Source organism: Aristolochia californica, unplaced genomic scaffold (assembly GCF_029961685.1).
Source record: "Aristolochia californica isolate CCGP_79_NKW_82.1479 unplaced genomic scaffold, dmAriCali1.0.hap1 SCAF_9, whole genome shotgun sequence".
Classification (NCBI taxonomy): domain Eukaryota; kingdom Viridiplantae; phylum Streptophyta; class Magnoliopsida; order Piperales; family Aristolochiaceae; genus Aristolochia; species Aristolochia californica.
This window is the reverse complement of record NW_027182290.1, coordinates 10,564,257-10,582,779: the sequence shown is the minus strand read 5'-3', so window position 1 is coordinate 10,582,779 and position 18,523 is coordinate 10,564,257. Positions and strand designations below refer to the sequence as shown.

The following is an 18,523-nucleotide window of genomic DNA, read 5'->3' as shown; positions in this document are numbered from 1 at the left end:
GCCTAGCAAACATTAAGCCATATCTCAAAGTTTGTAAAAGTCAACTCCTTAGCACCTCTGCTCTTCCCACCTTTGATGATGAATGCGCCACATTACTCAGCATTCTAGACTCTTCTTCCCCTTCCCCTACTAAAGTGTCATCGGCTATGTACTCTAGGCATAGGGGATCATCAACCGACCTCGGTCGAGGCCGTGGAAGAAATTATAGAGGAGGAAGAGGAAGAGGTAGAGGGAATGGTTTTGTCATAACAAACGGTAGGATTGCACCCATTGTGGGAAATATGGCCACACTATAGATCAGTGTTTTAAAATCCATGGCATACCGGATTGGGTTAAGGCTAATCAAGCCTCAGTAAGTGATACCAAGGAGAACCAATCTACCCCATCAACCGAAAATAAAACCCTCACCAATGATGAGTATGACTTATTCCAAAAATGAAAACACTAATGGTCTCTCCTCCACGTCTCCTCAACTACTGTTGCCACCACCGCTTAGGTGTGCTCTCAGCCACTTCCTCCTCTTCATCCTGGATAATTGACTCAAAGGCCTCTGAGCATCTCACAGGTAACAGAAATCTACTCCACTCAATTTCTCCTTGTCTCTCGAATAAACTTGTTACCATAGCTGACGTCTCCCAAACTAAAGTTCTCGAGAAAGGATCCACTTCTATTACATCATCACTTCCACTCAAAGATATTGTTTTTGTTCCTACCTTTCCCTTGAATCTTTTATCTGTTAGTCAGCTAACACAGCATTTTAATTGCTCAATTACCTTCTCACCCACTTCTTGTATGTTTTAGGATCTTATAACGAAGTAGGTGATTGATAGAGGTCATGAAAAAGGGGGGCTCTACTACCTGGACGTGCCTCAAATAAATGTTGTCTCAAGGAAACTGAGGCAAGTTTATGACACAATTGGTTGGGACATCCATCCACACAATCTCTTCATCTTCTTTTCCCAACCTTTAAGGAATAGTCAAATTTAAATTGTGAAGTGTGTCAACCTGTAAGTGGGGGAGGTGGTGGGTGGAATGGATGGTGTTCGGCCGGTGGAGAGTAGGCAGCTGGAGGTTGGGCTCATGTATCATGGTCCTCTTGTCGCCGGCGGAGAGCTTGGATGGCAGCATCCATTGATTTTATTGCCTCATGCAAATCAGAGGTTGTTTGACGCACCTCTTCCAGGGCATGAGCCTGGTTATCTGTCCTTTGCCTATTATCTTCCACTAACTGTATCAAATCGTCAGGGGAAGAGGAATCCCCAAGGGTGGACCTATCTGATACCAAGATGTTAGGTTCTTCCCTTGCCATGGATCGAGTCACCCTTCTTTCCTCTCTTCCCTCCATGGATGATCTTGACGTTGGAAGAGAATTCTTGTTTCTTGAACGAGTAATGGTGGAACTCAATTAGAACGAAAGAGCTTTGGAGGAAGCTCAACCTTGGACCTCAAAGGGAGAAATCAGACCTAGACCTCTGAGGGAGAATCTGACCTGTAAAATATAATTTTCTCAATACTTGCCTCTCTTTTCCTTCACATCCCCCTACATAGGGTTGAGGACGAAAATACAAAGATAACCCATAGGTCAAGTGGTTCATGCCACATTACACTGAACCAACCCAAAGTAAACCAAACCAAATAAAGTAAACCAAACCGAATTGAAATTACATGAAAAGTAAATTGACATAATTTAATTCCTATGCCTATGGATAACTTGTGATGCTATGGAGTCCATAACAGTTGAGCTGGACGCATAGGAGGTGTAGGTGGTGTGGAAAGAGGTGGCTGGTTGGAAGGCCTCGGGGGGGGGGGGCTGAGTGGAAGGTTTGTGTGAAGTTCCTGGTAGAGGAGCATCTTGTTGCCGCAAGAGTTGGATAAGCTGCAGAAGAAGGTCCTAAATTTCTTGCATCTTTGTGCGCATAGCAGCTTGGTCAGCCCGAATCACGGCAATGGAGGTGCGCAAATTAGCCAGAGAGGAGGAATCGTCAATGGTGGTCCTGTCTGATACCACATTGATATGCCCCATTTCCATGGATCAGCCACTAGACGATCTCTTCCTGGTTCCGGATCAGAAGACGTGAGGATAACCAAGCTTTCAAAAGAAGCTTGCACCTTAGGCCTCGTGAGAGAGAGAACCCGATCTCATTTGCAACTACGATCAATGCTTACCTCATTACTCAGCCCGACCTCCCTATAAAGGGGATTAGGAAACACATACAAGCCAAGGCCCAACCCAAGGGCACAAGTTTGAAGAAAATTACAATAAAACCCTCCTAACAACATAAAGTGGGAATTGAATAAATTAAACCCCCTGCATCTAGTGATTACTCTGGATGCTATGGAGTCCATAACACACCTTTCCTCCATAATTCGTGTTCATTATATAAGGGTCTTTGATCTCTACCGAGCACCATAACATCCTCATAAAGAGGGTGTTTATCACTTGACCCAGATCAGTCCAAGAAAGGGTTTCTTTCTGACCTTACCGAGTCCAGCCACTCACATACAGTGCTGGAGTCTCAAGTCCCAGGCCGTGTTACTCGATCCATGACTAAGGACCGTAACAAATTGGTATCAAAGCAGGGTAACATGGGGGATACATCCAACAATGAAGAGTTTAAAATCAGGATGTCAAAGATGGAAGATAACCTGGATGCAGCACAACCACTATTAGGAAAAATACCTGGGTTGAAAGTGGAAATCAAACAAATATCTAGCATGTTGGCAGTATTGACAGAGAGGCAGCATAATCCAGAGCCAAGAGAGATGACTCACTCGCACAACCCCAAGGGAGGGGCAATTGGCTGGGTGCACTACTGTCCAGGCACCACAGAGAGGAAGCACAATACCAAGGTATACAAAATTAGACTTCCTTACCTTTACTGGGTCAGATGATCCTTTAATTTGGTTACATAGATGCGAGAAATTTTTTTTAAATCAAGGGACTACTGAGTATGATAAGGTGAAACTTGCCTCCTTCCATATGTTAGAAGAGGCTCAGCTATGGTTCCACCAGGTGGAACTAGAAAAAGTGGCATTGGAGTGGCCAGAATTTAAGGATTTATGTACAATTCATTTTGGCCCTCCCGCCCACATCAACCCCTTGGGAGATTCAGTCCTATTGCGACAAACCGAATCTGTTGAACAGTATCAAAAATAGTTCCAAGAAAAATTGGCTCGAGCTGGCCGATTGGTATGAGTCAACCAGCATGTTCCCTTATTCACAACAGGCCTCATTGTATCTCTGAGGATCGAGGTAGAACTTTTTCCCTCAGACTTGGCTCGGGCAATGGAACAACGTCAACGGCTTCAGCAATGTAAGTTGGGGTGGCAAGGGGAAAGGAACACTTCCTCCACTTGGCAAGGGTGCCAGAATACTTTGTCTCGGGTGTCAACTCCAGCATTACCTTCTACAAGACACAATCCGCCTGCTACTCTAGCTGCTGACACTCGCTCTCTAGTCATCCTCCACCTTAGTATATAAAAAAAATTGACAAGTGCGGAGATGGCTGAATGGAGATCCAAGAATCTATGCTACAACTGTGATGAACAGTACTGGGCAGGGCACCAATGTACAGGGTTTTTTTGGCTCGAAGTGGATGAATCAGAAGAAATTGAGGGGACGAATGATATTATTGAGGAGAAACCACCGGCGATTTCTCTGCATTCTATTACAAAGCAGAAATCTGCCAAAACTATGCAAGTCAGAGCACAAGTTCTCGATCGAGAACTGGTGAGACTAGTGGATTCGGGTAGTACACACAATTTTCTGAGGTTGACAGTAGCACAGCAACTTCAATTACAGATCCTTCTTCATCCGACAGCCACCGTTGCAGTGGCCAATGGGCAGAAAGTCCCTAGCAATGGGATCAGCAAGGCAGTAACTTTTTCCATTGGCTCTACTTTATTTACTGCAGAATTTTTTGTCATACCTTTGGCAGGTTTTGATATGGTGTTGGGCATTAAATGGTTGCAAACATTGGGACCCATTCTGTGCGACTTTTTGGCTTTAACAATGAGCTTTGTCTTGGACGATAGTCAAGTTCTCTTGTAGGTCTATCAGGTGGACAAGACCCACCGCATCCACACCATCCACACATAGGACCCACCAGACATCACTATTCAAAATCTGGTCGAGGAGTTCTCTGATCTCTACCATGAGCCTTCGAGGTTGCCTCCCTTGAGGCACTGTGATCACAGGATCTGTTTAAAACTAGGTTCTGATGTGGTGGTCGTTCGTCCGTACCGGTACCCACACTTATAGAAGGATGAAATACAACAGGGCCTTATTCATAGCAGTCAGTCCCCATTCTCTTCACCCGTTCTGCTTGTGAAGAAACATGATGGAACATGGCAGTTTTGTATTTATTATCAGGAGTTGAACGAGCAGACAGTGAAGGATAAGTTTTCAATTCCGGTAGTCGAGGAGCTATTGGATGAATTACATGGGTCGTGGATATTTACTAAACTGGACTTATGGTCTGGATATCATCAGATCTGTATGCACCCCTCTGACATCGAGAAGACAACATTCCGCACACATCATGGTCACTTTGATTTTGTGGTCATACCGTTCAGGTTATCAAATGCACTCTCCACTTTTCAAGCACTGATGAATGAGGTATTTATCCATTATCTTAGGAAGTTTTTTCTTGTTTTTTTTATGATATTCTCATATACTACGGGCACATCAGCTCTATTTCAAGAAATCCAAATGCTCCATTGCAGCTTCACATGTCGCTTATCTAGGCCATATTATTTCACATGAGGATGTCACGATTGATCTAGAGAAGATTCAGGTAATTAATGATTGGCCGCAACAACAATCTTGCTCCGTTCTACAGGGATTTTTGGGTCTAGCTAGTTACTACCATAAATTCATTCAAAATTACGGGTTGTTGGCTGCTCCTTTGACTAGTTTACTGAAGAAGAATTCCTTTCAATAGAATGAGGTGGCCACCGAGTCCTTTGAGGCCCTCAAAGCAGCTCTCGCTTCAACCCCCATCCTACAACTTCCCAATTTTGATGATTTATGTGTGGTTGAGAGTGACACCTCTGGTGGAAGCTTTGGGGCAGTCTTACAGTAGCAGTCACATCCGATTGCGTATTTCAGTTGACAGTTGGCCGCTCGTCATCATAACTTGGTAGCGTATGAACGGGAATTAATGGGGTTGGCCAAGGCAGTCCAACACTAGCACCCTTACTTATGGGGTCGTGCATTTCTCATCCGGACGGACCACTACAACCTTAAATTCTTATTGGAACAACGTCTCACGACTTTGCCCTAGAAGCATTGGATCGATTGAATACCATACCGGGAGATTAAACAAGGCCGTGGATGCCTTGTCACATCATTTTGAATATGAGCAGCTTGTACATGCTATCAGCCAGCCTCGGTCCTCATTCTTGACTTGGTGAGAGAAGCCCATGCCACTCTTTCGGCCCTACAGGAGCTACACCTTAAAATTTCTGAGGGGACGATGGAGTCGAAGTGGTCCATCCAGGATTCACTTATTTGCATCAAGCAGCGCATTTATCTTCCACACACATCCGAGTTGATTCCTGCAATCCTCTTTGCATACCATGACAGCGCACATGAGGGAATTCCAAAAACTTTGGCCCATATTTGAGCAGACTTTTATTGGCAAGCCATGAAGATCTCAATCGCTACATCTGTCTCCACATGTCATGTATGTCAACGTCACAAGGTGGACCACTTAAGCCCCACAAGCCTCCTACAACCACTAGCCCTTGCTACTCAGTTATGGGCCAATATTTCGATGGATTTTGTTGAGGGTTTACCATAGTCTTCCGGGAAACCAGTCCTCTTTGTGGTGGTCGATCAGTTCTCCAAGTATGGCCACTTTATTCCTCTCGCTCATCCGTATACAACGTCATGGGTCGATCAGATTTTCTTTGAGCAGATTGTACGCTTACATGGCATTCCTGAATTGATTGTATGTGATAGGGATGCAGTGTTCACCAACACTTTCTGGCGGGAACTTTTTCGTCTGAATGGTACAAAATTGAAATTCTTCTCTGCATATCATCCCTAGACCGATGGGCAAACCGAGGTGGTTAACCGCACCATCGAGATGTCTCTATAGTGTATGGTGGGCGATCATTCGAAGCAATGGGTCCAATGGCTACCATGGGCCGATTACTGCTACAACACTTCGTTCCACTCCACTTTCTAATCTTCTCCGTTCAGGGTACTTTATGGCAGGGAACCCCCTCGCCTTCTATCTTATACTGCAGGGTCCATCCATGTGGATGTCATTGATAAGGCCCTCAGGGATCGTGACCAGGTGTTGGAGACTATCACAGAACGCCTGCGCCATGCTCAGGTTCGTATGAAAGATATCTACGACAAGGGGTACCGTGATGTCTCCTACGAGGTTGGGGACTATGTGTGGTTACGTCTACAACAGCACAAACACCAGTCCATTGGGGGATTGTCACGCAATAAACTTTCCCCCAAGTTTTTTTGGCCTTTCCCCATTGTCCAGCGTGTGGGACCGGTGTCCTATCAAGTACAACTACCTAACACGGCTAAGCTGCATGATGTGTTTCATGTTTCCCACTTGAAACAACATAGGGAACCACCTCCTACATCCACTCCGTTCCTTCCTCCTATAGTCGAGGGACAAGTCATTCTTACACCATCCTCGGTGTTACGTGCCCATTTTCTCAATGATCAGTGGAAAATTATCATCCAATGGATAGCAACAGAGCCCGAAGCAGCTACTTGGGAGCTGTTAGACATCTTCAAACAGGTGTACCCAACTTACGAGCTTGACAACAAGCTCTTTCTCCAAGGCGAGGCAGATGTTGTAGACTCAATAGCACACCTAGTCACCCAAAGGAGGAGACAATGACTTAACAAGTTCATTAGTTTTATAATTCATAGTTTATATTGCTTTAAGTATGATTTTTCATTAAGTATGTAAGGATTATGGACTTAGGGGTATAATGGGTATTTTTAGCCCTAAAACACTTATGACGTCAAACCCTATTTAAAGGGTAAGGAAATAGAGAAAAGGCAAGCATTGATTATTAGGTTAAACAGGCTTGGAGCTCTCCTTGACAAGTTCTAGGGTTTGGAGATCTCCCTTGATGATCTCTAGGTCTAGATTTCCTCAAAATCTGCATATCCACACAGCATTCTTGATCCAATCTTCATTGATTTATACCGAGCAAGGGAATGAGATTTTCTGTCCCTTTTTCGAGTTCAAAGAGAGGCCTCAGCCTCCTCTCCATTGCCAGTAGTAAGAGAAGGCTTCTCCCTCTCTTACCGAGCCAGAACTAAGTAATTCCCTCCACTCCATCACGAGCAGCAGCAAGCTAGCTTCTTGCCAGCATTGAGTCCAATGAGAAGCTAGGAAGGAGCTCCTCAACATAGGCCAAAGGCTATCCAAGTTAGGGCTCCAACCCTAACATGAGCAACAACAAGAAGAGGGGTCAAACCCTCTTCGTCGTGGTCAAGAAAAGGTAACACCTTTCCTCCATAATTCGTGTTCATTATATAAGGGTCTTTGATCTCTATCAAGCACCATAACATCCTCATAAAGAGGGTGTTTATCACTTGACCAAGATCAGTCCAAGAAAGGGCTTCTTTCTGACCTTACCAAGTCCAGCCACTCACATACAATGCTGGATTCTCAAGTCCCACGCCGTGTTACTCGATCCATGACGAGGGATTGTAACACTCATCATGTCATCTCACGTTCACATGGTGAGTCTCACTTGCTCGTGAAACCATGGTGGGTCCCACATTCTAACATCAATATTCTTTCTAGTGCTTGTCTGTGACTAAGTTGTGGTTTGCATGTATTGACTCACCACACTTACTGTATATGATATATTCAGCCTTGTTACACAGAGATAAATGAGTTTCCCCACATGTCTTTGATATTTTCTGATATCCACATCTTCTTCACTGCCTGCAGATTATTTTGTATTGGAATCCAAATGGATTTTTACTAGTCTACACGCCATCATTCTTGTCTCCTCTAGTAAATCAAGGACAAACTTTCTTTGAGATAGTATAATCCCATGGTTGGTCCCACCTTCTAACACCCTCCCTCAAGCTGAGGGTGAGAAAACATCGTAGATGTCCAGCTTGCTGCAGATGGTGGACAAGATCTTATTAGTGACTGGTTTGGTGAGAATGTCAGCAACTTGCCCTTGTGAGGAGATATTTTTGAGAGATAATATGCCAGCTTGGAATTTCTGTCGTATGAAGTGGCAGTCCACCTCAATGTGGTTTGATATCTCATGGAAGACCGGATTGGAGGTGATATGAATCACCGCCTAATTATCGCAATGTAGATCCATAGGAGCTTCTTTATTGAATCCATGTTCAGTGAGAAGGGAACTGATCCATAGAAGCTCACTAACAGCGTGTCTCATGCCTCTATATTCTGCTTCTGCATTGGACCTTGCAACTACTTTCTACTTCTTGCTTCTCCATGTAACCAAGTTCCCTCCAACCTTTGTACAATATCCCAAAATAGATTTTTTGTCATCCAGGGATCCAGCCCAATCTACATCTTAGAACCCTTCTATGTTGAAGTGACCATGATTCTTATAGAGAAGCCCTCTTCCTGGAGCTCCTCTGAAGTATTGCAATATTCTTTCTAGTGTTTGTCAATGAGTAAGTTGTGGTTTGTGCATGTATTGACTCACCACATTTACTGCATATGATATATCTGGCATTGTTACATCGAGATAAATGAGTTTTCCCATAAGTCTTTGATATTTTTTTACATCCACATCTTCTCCGATGTCAGCAGATAATTTTATATTTGAATCTATAGGGGTTTTTGTTGGTCTACACCCCATCATTTTTGTCTCCTCCAGTAGATCATGGACATACTTCCTTTGAGATAGTATAATCCCATGTTTGGACTGTATGTTAAGTTGTAAAGCCTAATTAACGCCTTACGCTGAGTTGGTCACGGATCCATGATGTATCGACTGTTGTTTCATTAAGGGCAGTTTTGGAATTCCTCTCTTGTAATGTGGTTGTCCTAGCTTTCTCATTCAATTGGGGGGTGCTGCTATTAGGGTCTTATGGTCTTAATCTGAAAAGCATCTCGAGTTTCAGCCCAAGAGGTTAGAGAGAAACACCTATAACTGTGTGATTTCTCTTGTAAATTATTATGTCTTCATAGTGGATTACTGCAATAGCGGAAGACAGAACGTAGTCTCACTTTGAGGCGAACCTGTATAAAGCTTGTTGTGTTTTTATGTGCTTGTTTTCCCCTTCTTTCGCATTTATTATTATTGCTCTCATTAGATTGGAATTAGGGTGTCTAATTCCTAGCACTATATCACTTCAATACCCAGAAAGTATTTAAGTAGTCCAAGTCTTTAGTCTTGAACTCTTCACATATATTTTTCTTGGTTTTCTAAATGCCCTCAAGATCACTGCTGGTTAAGACAATATCATCAACATAGATGGCCAAAAGTACATTCCCTTTAGGTGTGTCTTTAAGAAAGATGGAGTGATCTACGGATCATTTGTGAAATTTGGCCCGTATTCGTGCTTGGCTAAATTTATCAAACCATGCATGAGGAGACCGTTTTAGACAAAAAAGAGATTTCTTCAATCGACATACCGACTCCCCCTCAACCACAAATCCAAGTGGTTGTTTCATATCAATTTCTTCCATTATATCCCATTGAGGAAAGCATTTATCACATCAAATTGATAGACCAGCCACAAAGAATTAGCAGCAAGAGATAATAAGATATGTACCGAGTTCAATTTGGCCACCGGAGAGAACGTGTCCTCATATTCGATCCCATAACACGGTGTATAGCCTTTGGCAATGAGGTGGGCCTTAAGGCGAGCAACTGACCCATCCACATTGTGTTTAACTGTATAGACCCACTTATAGCCGACAAGCTTTTTCCCTATAGAAGAGGAACTAGAGCCCATGTCTTATTCGCATAGAATGTTTGCATTTCTTCTTCCATTGTTGTCTTCCACCCTGGATGTCTCAAAGCCTCCTACTAGGACTACAAAACAGAGATAGATGAGAGATAGACATAATAAATTGACAACATGAAGAATATAAACGGTGGTGAGACACAAAATTGGATATGGGGTGAGAAGTAGAAGGCCTAGAGAAAGCTCTGGGTTCTTTCCTTAAGGCGATTAGTCGAGTATCATATTGTGGTCCAAAAGGAACAGGAGAAGATGGACTTTCCTCTTTGGGATCCGCAAAATCTGCATGTGTGGTGTTAGCTAGTGCTTTAGGGGTTAAACAGTTTCTGTAGCATGGGGCATAACTGGTCGAGGAGAGGCTAGTACAAAGGATAGACCTGGAGGGGCATTTTTAGAATAGTATGAAAAGTCTTTAAAAAAGGATACTGTTGAATTTATGGAAAAGTGAAATGCTTCATTGACTTCATTAACTTATTATAATCAGCGTACATGAACCTCTATTTATAATAGAGGAAGGTAGTAGAGTCCAATTACAATAAAACTACATTTGTCCCAATTACACGCAAACTCTAACACTTAAAGATAAATCCTAACATAATTAAATAACTCAATATAGATAAAAGACAAACATAACTCAAACTAGAACTCTTCTAGAACGTGACCATAAGATAATGATGCCTTTGTGAGTCCTTCTTGATCTTCCAACTGATATGATAAGGATGCCAGCTCGTGGTAATCATGGTGGGTCCTGCTTCTTATGTGTTTGGGCCCATCTTGTCGGTCTTCCTTGGTCTTGTGGCCCATCTTATAATACTCTTAGATATGTGGGCCTCCCTTGGTCGTGTGGGCTTGGGCATATCTTCCAACACTCCCCCTCAAGCTGGGGTGAGAAAACAACATGAACTCCCAGCTTCCTGTAAATGATGTATATAATCTTTTTTTTGTATAAAATGGCACATCTTCCAATATACCTTCATCTTCCAACACTCCCCCTCACTCTGTTGCATCCTTCCATGAGGCCTTGCTAGCATAATATAAGTGAGAGTAAAAATCACTCCTAGTCGGTAAGACATTGTTCCATACTCCAGTCCTAATGCTAGATGTAGGGCACACTCTGTCTTTTGTAGATAGTGTGTCTATCAGCATTGCATTGAAGTGTCCACCACCGTGCCCCTCCACAGGACAACGAATCTTAAGTGGTAGGAGTAATAAAATTTATTACAATTGGGGTAGTGGGTTTATTTATAATAGTGTCCCAATCTGGACACAGACTCTCATGGTATCCCAATCGTAATATTTTTTAGAGTCAAATTTATCATGGTGTCCCAATCTGGGCACCGACTCTCATGGTGTCCCAATTATGATATTTTTTAGAGATAAATAAATTATGGTATGAGAAAAGGTACTGAGGCCACCTCTTCTTCAATAATAATGTCTCATTCAAAGAGACATAATAGCAGCAGCTGCAATGTAACACAACCATCTTCCAACACATAAACCTTGTAGAAGGACCCATTAAATAATCTTAATTTGATATAAATATTTTTTTCTACATGCATAAACTTCATCTTTTGTGCTCCCCCTTTCTTGAATATTTTTTTTACATAAACTTATCCACAACATGGAATAAAATACCTCTTTCTTCTACTTCTTCTACTTCTTCTACTTCTCCCCCCTCAAACTGGGAGATAATGATAGTGACCCCAGCTTGAACCAAATATCATAGATGTAGCAATAAGGCCAAATAACATAGACGTATGAATAAGCCTTCAAACCAGGGATAAGTGAGATATTTTCATGATATATCAACTCAAAAAGTGACGCAAAACAGTGGGCTTAAATTCTGATTTTTCAATGCAACAGAATACCAGCATGACCTTTGATTCTTCCAATGTGAATATATCTTTAAATATAGATAAGATTGACATAAAAATTTTTACTTATGAAACTAGACTTAAATACCTTTCATTCAAATATATATATCTTCATAAAATATAAGTATCAGAAGATAAATAATCAGATAGATTTCGGTCTCTGTCATCTGGCCGAACAAAGCATTGTTCTCCTTTTTTTCATCATGACCATTGACTCTTCCAAGATCAATATCTCCTTATAAAAAATTCAGATCAAGAATTGATTGAATAGGTAAAAAACTATACTTACATATATTTTTTTATATATATAATTATCCATATAAAGTCTTGTTCTTGATAGCATAATATACCTCGGAAGTTGAAGCTTTCTACTGCCGCTTGAACCTTTTTTCCAATCTGACCTTCACTGTTTCAAATATTAATTTATCTTTGTATATAAATCCGATTGAAAATTTATTGAATATTAAAGAGAATAGACTTACATATATTTCTTTTGATACAAATTTTTCCATATAAAGTCTCGTTCTTGATAGCATAAATTACCTCAAAATTTGAAGCTTTCTGCAACTGCCGAAACCTCTTTTGCAATCTGACCTTTGCTCATTCAAATATCGATTTCTCTTTGTAAATAACTCCAATTGGAAAAAATAATTTTTTTTTTGAAAGTAGACTCAAATATATTTCCATCAATATATAATTTTTAATATGAAAATATCAGTATAGAGGTGAAAAATGCAAAGTAAACTACGAGTGTAGAAACAGAAAAAAATCACGACGAACCTAGACTTAGGGTTTAGGTTTTAGAGAAAATGATCTCATTATCTTTGTGGGTTGACCAAGTCAACTCACAGAACCTGCTCTGATACCATGTTCAATTTATGGAAAAGAGAAATACTTCATTGACTTAATTAAATTATTATAATTATAGTACATGAACCTCTATTTATAATAGAGGAAGGTAGTAGAGTCTAATTACAATAAAACTACTTTTGTCCCAATTACACCCAAACTCTAAAACTTAAAGATAAGTCCTAGCATAATTAAATAACTCAATATAGATAAAAGACAAACATAACTCAAACTAGAACTCTTCTAGGATGTGACCATAAGATAAAGATGCCTTTATGAGTCCTTCTTGATCTTCCAACTTATGTGATAAGGATGTCAGCTCGTGGTAATCATGGTGGGTCCTACTTCTTACGTATTTGGACCCATCTTGTGGGCCTTCCTTGGTCATGTGGTCCATCTTATAATACTCTTACATATGTGGGTCTCCCTTGGTCATGCGGGCTTGGGCCTATCTTCCAACAGATACATCCCTATACACAAGTAACCTTTGTAGAGTAGGATTGTAGCAAACATAACCCTTCTGCATGCGAGAGTATCCTAAGAAGATACACTTGACAAAGTTTGGATTAAGTTTACTATGTTATGGGGAGGTAATATGAACAAAGCATGTATAGCCAAAGACTTTCAAGGGAAGCAAAAAAGGATCACCATGTAGAAAAATAAGGAATATGGAGATCTATGACCAAGAATGGAAGAGGGTGTTATGGACTCCATAGCATCAAGAGTGGCTAGTCGACACAAAGGGTAGATTATGTAATTTTCAACTTATTTCATTAGTAGGATTTCTTGTAATTCGGTTGGAACTTATGGCCTCTTGTTTGGCCTTTGTTGGCGGCATTCCCGAATCCCCTTAAAGGGATGTCTGGTTAATGAAAGGGTAAGCATTGATCAATAGTTGTAAATGAGATCAGGTTCTCTCTCTCAAGAGGCCTAAGGGTGGAGCTCCTTCGAAAGCTCAACATCTTCCCTACCCTAAGTCACTCCCTTCATCGTCATTCAACCTGGAAGCCATAGGAGATCCCTGGGTGACTCGATCTATGGCAAGGGAACCTAACATCGTAGTATCAGACAGGACCATCATTGGTGATTCCTCTTCCCCGACTGATTTGCAAAATTTCATAGAGGAAAATCATGCTGAGCTTCAAGCTCAGGTTGATGCACTTCAACAGGAAGTTTTCGGCCTCAAAGACAACTTCCACCAAATGATGGTTCGTATGGAATAAAGGTTTGCTCGCATTGTGGCTCAGCTAGGAAGTTCCTCACACTCGTCTGACCACCCACCAGCCCATCCCTCTCCCCCACCACCGTATTTGTGCCAAACACCTCCAACCGAGGGAGTCCAGGGACCAGGCCACACGACGGTGCCCCGGTATACTAAATTAGAATTTTCCACGTATGATGGGTTTTTGGACCCTCTGATTCGGTAACACTGGTGTGACCACTTCTTTTGCAATCGAAGAACCCAGCCCGAGGACAAGGTTCCATTAGCTGAATTCCACATGCTCGACGAAACGCTTCTGTGGTATCATCAATTTAAAAATGAGCATCATGTGTATGGTTAGGAGATTTTCAAAGACTGTTGCATGTTACGGTTTGGTCCTCCAGCACGTAGCAATCCTCTAGGAGATTTGGTCAATCTCAAACAAATTGGGTCTATTAAACAACACCAAAAATTATTTCAAGAACAACTTGCCCGCCCGCGCCAGTCTGTTGGTGCATCCAAACCAATATGTCCACTTGTTTACCGCTGGTCTGGTTGAGGCGTTGTGCCTTGAGGTGGAATTACACGACCCCCCATCTTTAGCACACGCCATGAACTTGGCACGTACACTGGATGCCAAACAGCATATCTTAAAGGAATCATTGGGCAGGAAACCCCCATGGCTAGGCCGAGCACCACCAGGTGTTCCATCAAGACCCCCCCCCCCCCCACCTACTGCGCCAGGGAACCCCTCCCTCCAGTACATCATAGACTACCACGCCCACTCCCCCACCACAATTTATCAGACGCCTTTCCAAAGTAGAAATGGACCAAAGATGGGCTCAAGGACTGTGTTTTAATTGTGAAGAAAAATATCGAACGGGCCATCTCTGCAAAAGGCTATTTTGGTTAGAGGTGGACGATCCAGGAGAGGGTGCCACACAAGAGGATGAAGACGACACCGAAGTGGAGGAACCAGCTATTTCCCTTTCCCTCCACTCCATGACTGGGTTGCACAACACCAACACCATGCAGGTCCATGCTACCATCCAAAGTCTCATGTTACTGGCACTAGTCGACTTGGGCAGCACCCAAAATTTTCTCAGCCAACCAGTGGTACAACAGTTGGGCTTATCACTTCAGAAAAATTCAGGCATTTTAGTCTTTGTGGCTAATGGGGACAAGGTTATCAGTGTGGGGTTCTATTCAGTTGTTCCATTTGTTATAGAGGGGAACACCTTTGTGGCCGATTTCTTGGTCATTCCACTTGCTGGCTTCGATTTGGTATTGGGAATTAAATGGTTGCAACAGTTGGGTCCGATTCTATGGGATTTCCAAAGTTTTACACAAGACCATCACCAGCTCACCCTACATGGCACCCAGGCTCAGTTACCGTGCACTCTCCAGAGTATCAACGGTATGGATTCAGATTGTTGTCACTTAAACACACTCTTGACAAAATTCGCTGACTTATTTCAGCAGCCAGTTGCACTTCTGCCCATACGAGCTTGTGATCATTGTCTTCGGTTAAAGATGGACACCGAGCCAGCGGTAGTGCATCCCTACCGTTACCCATATTTTCATAAAAATGAGATAGAACGACAATGTCAGCAGATGTTAGCTCATGGCCTTATTCAACCCAGCCACTCCCCATTTTCTTCCCCGGTGTTGTTGGTGAAAAAACATGATAATTCTTGGCACTTTTGTGTGGACTACCGCGAGCTCAACGCTCGAACAGTAAAGGATTAATTTCTTATTCCGGTGGTGGACGAATTATTGGACGAGTTACATGGGACACAATTATTTACTAAGTTGGACTTGAAATCTGGCTACCATCAGATTCGGGTACACCCTGAATACGTGAAGAAAACAGCATTCAGAACGTATGATGGTCATTTTGAGTTCTTGGTGATGCCATTTGGGCTTTCCAACGCCCCTTCCACCTTTCAGGGGCTTATGAACAAGGTATTTCGTCCATTCTTACGTAAATATGTTTTGGTCTTCTTTGATGATATATTGATTTATAGCAAGACTTGGGAAGACCATCTGCAACAATTGAGACAGGTATTCATACTACTACATGCCCACCATCTCTTCCTCAACCAATTGAAATTTGCTATCGGTATGTCAAAAGTTGCTTATTTGGGTCATGTTATCTCCGCCTCCGGCGTCAAAGTGGATACTAGCAAGATTCAGGCAGTTATTGATTGGCCTACTCCCCAGTCAGTCACGGCATTAAGGGGATTTTTAGGCCTCACTGGGTATTACGGAAAATTCATTCGCGAGTATGGTCAGATTGTAGCACTATTGAACAACTTACTCAAGCATAATGCCTTCCAGTGGTCTGATATTGCAGTGTCATCCTTTCAAAAATTGAAATAGGCATTAGCTTCTGCCTTGGTTCTACAACTACCCAACTTTGAGGAACCTTTTGCATTGAATGTGATGCTTCAGGAAGAGGCATTGGCTCCGTCTTAAAGCAATAGGGCCACCCCATTGCCTATTTCAGCCGCCACCTTGCCCCGCACCACCACAAGTTAGCTGCATATGAAAGGGAACTTATCGGCTTAGCAAAAGCTATTCAGCATTGGAGGCCCTATCTGTAAGGTACGAACAGACCACTGCAGTCTGAAATACTTGTTGGAGCAACGCCTCACTACTTCGCCGCGACAACATTGGCTGAGAAAATTAATGGGGTTTGATTTTCATGTGGAGTACAAACCAGGCCATCTTAACAGGGCGGTTGATGCCTTGTCACACAAGGAAGTAGGGGACTCGCAGCTGCACGCCATTAGTCAACCCCGATCACTTTTACTTAATTCCATCCAGGAGGACATTCAGCACCAGCCCGAGCTTCTGGAATTGTACGATAAAATCGAGCACCATACTATGGATAGCGACTGGGCAGTTCAAGACCATCTTGTAGTGTATAAGAGCTGCATTTATCTCCATCCGACTTCTGCACTCATCCCCAGCAATATCTCTTCCTTTCACCACAGCACTCATGAAGGCCAGCAGAAAACATATTTTTGTCTTCGTCGTGACTTTTATTGGAGGGGTATGAAAAGGATGATATCTGAATATGTAGCTGTTTGCCAGGTTTGCCAACGAAACAAGGAAGAATCTTTAAATCCAGCATGCCTGCTTCAACCTCTTCATCTACCGTCACAGATATGGGTAGATATCTCCATGGACTTTATAAATGGCCCTCCCCCCTCTTCCAGCCTATCCATTATTCTGGTCATTGTGGATCGGTTCTCTAAATATGAGCACATCCTGGCCCTCGCACATCCCTATACCGCCTTCATGTCGCTCAGCTTTTCATGGACCAGATTGTCCACCTTCATGGCTTACTCGAGTCCATCACCAGTGACCATGATGCAGTCTTCATCAGTAAATTTTGGACCAAACTATTCAAATTACATGGCACGAAGTTAACCTTCTCCTCGGCCTACCACCCTCAGACCGATGGGCAAACATAAGTGGTCAATCGCACTCTGGAAATGTATTTGAGGTGTTTCGTTGATGACTCGCCCAGGCGTTGGGTCTGTTGGTTGGCTTGGGCCGAGTATTGTTATAACACCTCTTACCTCACAACACTGGGCACCACATCGTTCCGGGTGGTCTATGGGCAAGACCCACCTCGTCTCTAATCTTATGAACCTGGGTCATCTCAGGTCGCGGTGCTGGACCAGGCTCTAGAGGAACGGGATACCATGCTTTCCGAGGTTAGAGCTCACTTGCAGCACTCTCAAGACACTACGAAGCAAACATATGACAAGGGCCATTGTCCTCTTTCCTTTGCTCCTGGGGATTATGTATGGCTGAAGCTCCAACCATACCGCAAACTTTCACTTGCTGTATCCAAAAGGCATAAACTTTCTCCCAAATTTTATGGTCCCTTCCAGGTGCTACAACGTATTGGCAATGTGGCGTATCACTTGCAACTTCCACCTAACGCCAAGCTCCATGACGTTTTCCACGTCTCACTCTCGAAGCCATTCAGGGGCGACTCCCCACTACTGCATACACCCTTGCCGCCTATACAAGATGGCCGGTCGATTCCTACTCCAACGCAGGTACTGCAAGCTCGCTGTGCTCAGGGCTCATGGGAAGTTTTAGTTCAATGGACTACCCAAGACCTGGTTGAAGATTCTTGGGAGCCACTCGAGTCCTTCCAGGCCACTTTCAAGCTTGAGGACAAGCTCTTTCTCTAGGAGGGGGGTGATGTTATGGACTCCATAGCATCAAGAGTGGCTAGTCGACACAAAGGGTAGATTATGTAATTTGAAACTTTATTTCATTAGTAGGTTTTCTTGTAATTCGGTTGGAACTTATGGCCTCTTGTTTGCCCTTTGTTGGCGTCATTTCCTAATCCCCCTTAAAGGGACGTCTGGTTAATGAAAGGGTAAGCATTGATCAATAGTTGTAAATGAGATCAGGTTCTCTCTCTCACGAGGCCTAAGGGTGGAGCTCCTTTGAAAGCTCAACATCTTCCCTAACCATTGGTCGTTCTAAGCACCCTAAGTCACTCCCTTCATCGTCATTCAACCTGGAAGCCACAGGAGATCGCCGGGTGACTCGATCCATGGCAAGGGAACCTAACAGAGGGTAACCTATTTATAAGAAAGCATGCAGTAAGGATGA

General features: G+C 42.9%; 1 protein-coding gene across 1 annotated transcript; it reads left to right on the top strand.

Annotated features, from left to right (window-relative positions):
• Positions 1 to 16,567: 16,567 nt before the first annotated feature.
• On the top strand, positions 16,568 to 18,093 carry LOC137940639 (uncharacterized). Its single transcript, XM_068785792.1, has 2 exons — positions 16,568 to 16,975; positions 17,554 to 18,093. The coding sequence occupies exons 1-2, from the start codon at positions 16,568 to 16,570 to the stop codon at positions 18,091 to 18,093; spliced, it is 948 nt and encodes a 315-aa protein (XP_068641893.1).
• The last annotated feature ends 430 nt before the right edge of the window (positions 18,094 to 18,523 follow it).